A 4234-nucleotide genomic window follows, 5' to 3' on the forward strand; every position below is an offset into this window, starting at 1 on the left:
TCCCGGTATCCTTCGGCGTGCTGGGTACTTTCTGGAGTCTTCCGCCCTCCGTGAAGTCCACTTGTGCCACCTTTTCTGCCACTTTTTGGCGAGCTCCGGAGCGCCTCTGCATGGTGCCCTGGACGTCCACGTCGACAACGTCGTGACCCGGCTCCTAAATGCTCACGGCTGGGATTGCTCGCCGACGTGGCCACCGCCACCGCCATGGCTACCGGCCACCTCCTCAGTACTGCTGGGGGGCGCGCCCTATATAAACGCACACTGATCGGTCTATGGAAACACACGATCACAGCTAACCACAGCGAACCAAGTGTTAGTGTTTGATCAATCTAGCCACTTCCTGCAGCTTCCTGCTTCTGCAAGTAATGGCAACCATGGTGGCCTTGAGCTCCTTCACCGGCGCCGCCGTTGTCGGGCGCTCCGCAGCCCGGTCGTCTCTAGCACCGCGCCGGCGCGCCCTCGTTGTCAGGGCCCAGACCGAGGTGAGCTTTCACTCACACGTCGATGCACTTGATTCTCAACTCCCTTCCCCTGCGTGTCGGTCGTAAAAATACTCTGCTCTCTCTACGTGAAATTAAATGTGTATGTATCTGCAGCCGGAAATGGATCCTTCCAAGGAGACGGCGAGCGCATCGACCTCCTCCCCAACCCCAATCTCAAGCCCGACCCCGACCCGGACCCCGGCGGCACCCAAACCCAAGGCTAACCCCTCGGTGTGGGACGCGCTCGCCTTCAGCGGCCCGGCGCCGGAGCGCATCAACGGCCGGCTCGCCATGGTGGGCTTCGTGGCGGCGCTCTCCGTGGAAGCGGCGCGCGGTGGCGGGCTCCTCGACCAGGCTGGCAGCGGCGCCGGACTGGGCTGGTTCCTGACAACCGCGGCGCTGTTCTCCGTGGCGTCGATGGTCCCGCTGCTTCAGGGCCAGACCGTCGAGAGCAAGTCCAGCGGCATCTGGAGCGCCGACGCCGAGCTCTGGAACGGCCGCTTCGCCATGCTCGGACTCGTCGCGCTCGCCGCCACCGAGTTCATCACCGGCACGCCCTTCGTCAATGTCTAAGACTCGTGCAGCACTTTGGATATTCATCTGACATTAAAATCATGCTAACTGTTGTAGCCACGTTGCAACCTTTTGTACCATGGGTCATGGCAACTTGTAGACCTCGTGTTTAGATTACGATTGTTTTGATGGCATTTAAGCACTGTTTGGAACGCATGCTCGTAAAACACATGAATGGAAAAAATACATATCATGTACTCCCTCCGTCTCTAAAAAAGTTACTCAACTTTATCTATGTATGCATGTATATAAAAATATTTTGGTTGTAAATACATCCGAATCTAGAAAAAGTTGAGCATCTTTTTTCATGACGAAGGAAGTAACTTAAATTACAACAGAAACCAAAACCACGGGGAAAATTTAAAAGGGTCGTTTGGATAGCATAAAGCTAAAACATGAGAATTGTAGACATATGGAGATGAAAACATGAGGTGGGACAGCATGCTAGTTTCCCTCTATTTTTTTTCTGTAATAGCTCCTTTCATAGGAATTGAAAAAAAATCTTATATTCCTATTCCTTAAATAAGAAAAATTGCGTTAAGCAACAATATGACTCCCTAGATGAAATACCATAAATATTTCCTCGATGTCTCTGCTCATTAGAATAATGGTATCCATAATAACCGATCAACAATTTGATTACAATTTCGGCAAATTTTGTCTCATCATCGGACTTCAAGACATTATTTGAGCAGAGTATCTACAGGTGGCACGCCCCGTTCATCAGATCCACCTCCTCCACACCATGGATGCTTAGGAGGATCCAACACACGAGGCGAACATCTAGGAACTCGTTAGGTGGCCGATGCTCAACCAGTTCGACAACCTCACCGTTGAGAAGGTAGCGTTGTTGCACATGTCCATGTGCATGCTCGGTGTTGGTCGAGATCCGCTCAATGCAACCGAGGGGGTGGGAGCGGTGGATTGGAGGTCTCACCTATGTGGCCTCACATGCATATCATGACAGGAAGGACTTCTATTCAATATGTGTGTGCATGACTCCTTCGTCATCACATAGAAGGTGGCAGTGGACTTGGTGAGCCCTAGAGTGGGGATACCAGATACATGAGGGACAAGGCTGGTCAAAGTAAAATTTTTGGCTAGATGAAACTAGAAATAAATACAATTTATACTAAGCTTTTATACTCCTCTAGATTTTATATTTAGCATTTTACGGTACTAACAACAATTTATTTTTATATTTTTAATTGGGCATTGTTAAAAAAATGTTAGCTATGTCTCCAAATACTAATTCTTAGTATGTTAGTTATTTGTGATTAATTCAATATAAGTACGCTCGTTTTGTTCTACTTTAAAGTGTACTCCCTCCATCAGTTCGAGATGATAAGGTATCCCCCTCTTTTTATTAATTCAATATAAGTACGCTCATTAGGAATTATAAGGCTTATCTCATTCATTACCCTTTCTCTTTCAATGCATGCTCTTTTTTTCTCTCTCTTCTCTAATGCATATAATACTATTAATGCATCCAGTAATCAATGAGGGAAAACAATTGGCTTTCTTGTTCCTAGCAGTTGTTCTTCGAGCCTTGTAATCCCTAACAGGGGTAGTAGTTTGTAACACATAAGCCTCTTCTTGAACTTTTAAAAATGCATAATCTCTATAATGTATACACTTATTTGTGGTAAATATCTCTAAAGTCGCACTATGGAACACATATCTCAATAGCAGTTTCTAGTATATATATGATTATGTAAACAAATTAAACTTCTAATGTGTAATTTGAATCCATGGCATTCTTGTTTACTCTGTTTCATAGTGAAATGATTTGAAAATGTGCAGTTATTCAGGGATAGGGCATAACTCAACTTCTCCCATGAACGACACATCCCACCGGCGCCCGTACCGGCGGTCATTAAAACCTATGTTTTGCTTTCGTGTTTTGGCCGTGATTTCTTCATACAAACTCTGATTTTGTTGTTTGTCGGCTCGTTGGACGCGTATGAACGAGAGATACAACTCCATGGACTTAGGTATTTAATATTATATGATGGAAAACGACCTTTTCCACATCTCATATGGCTAAGTCTGGTACCTGCAGCTTCTACATATTGCCCTCTCTTTAATCCTTTTTCCTTGCTATATCCATGATCATCCATAAAACCTACACACAAGTCAAATACAAGGAAAAGTAATAAATCCTAATGAAAACTAATAGTTGTGCAATACTCATATGAAAATGAATGGGAGCTAGTAATCACGCAAAATAGGCATAGTTGTAGCTAGATGAAGCATGAGATGGGTAGCAATACGAGTATTTTGTCTGCCTTACATATGCGTCTGATACGTCCCAAACGTATCTATAATTTCTTATGTTCCATGCTACTTTTATGATGATACTCACATGTTTTATACACATTATATGTCGTTATTATGCATTTTCCGGCACTAACCTATTGACGAGATGCCGAAGAGCCGCTTGCTATTTTCTCGCTGTTTTTGGTTTCGTAAATCCTAGTAAGGAAATATTCTCGGAATTGGACGAAATCAACGCCCGTGGGCCTATTTTTCCACGAAGCTTCCGAACACCGGAGGGAGACGAAGTGGGGCCACGGGCGCCGCCACACTAGGGCGGCGCGGCCTAGAGGGGGCCCGCGCGGCCCTAGCGTGTGGGCCCCCGTGACTCTTCCGACTCCGCCCTTCCGCCTACTTAAAGCCTCCGTCGTGAAACCCCCGGTACCGAGAGCCACGATACGGAAAACCTTCCAGAGACGCCGCCGCCGCCAATCCCATCTCGGGGGATTCAGGAGATCGCCTCCGGCACCCTGACGGAGAGGGGAATCATCTCCCGGAGGACTCTTCATCGCCATGATCGCCTCCGGATTGATGTGTGAGTAGTTCACCCCTGGACCATGGGTCCATAGCAGTAGCTAGATGGTTGTCTTCTCCTCATTGTGCTATCATGTTAGATCTTGTGAGCTGCCTATCATGATCAAGATCGTTTCTTTGTAATCCTACATGTTGTGTTTGTTGGGATCCGATGGATATTGAATACTATGTCAAGTTGATTATCAGTCTATCATATATGTTGTTTATGTTCTTGCATGCTCTCCGTTGCTAGTAGAGGCTCTGGCCAAGTTGATACTTGTGACTCCAAGAGGGAGTATTTATGCTCGATAGTGGGTTCATGCCTCCATTAAATCTGGGACAATGACAGA

The 4234-nt window shown here is 46.4% G+C and overlaps 1 protein-coding gene across 1 annotated transcript; it reads left to right on the plus strand.

The window, feature by feature from the left end:
• Nucleotides 1-321: 321 nt before the first annotated feature.
• On the plus strand, nucleotides 322-1079 carry LOC124676915 (high molecular mass early light-inducible protein HV58, chloroplastic-like). The gene is made up of 2 exons (XM_047212928.1): nucleotides 322-482; nucleotides 597-1079. Exons 1-2 carry the CDS (start codon nucleotides 366-368, stop codon nucleotides 1053-1055), a joined length of 576 nt encoding a protein of 191 aa, XP_047068884.1. The 5' UTR covers nucleotides 322-365; the 3' UTR covers nucleotides 1056-1079.
• Nucleotides 1080-4234: the final 3155 nt, after the last annotated feature.

This window comes from Lolium rigidum, chromosome 7 (assembly GCF_022539505.1).
Source record: "Lolium rigidum isolate FL_2022 chromosome 7, APGP_CSIRO_Lrig_0.1, whole genome shotgun sequence".
Taxonomy (NCBI): Eukaryota; Viridiplantae; Streptophyta; class Magnoliopsida; order Poales; family Poaceae; genus Lolium; species Lolium rigidum.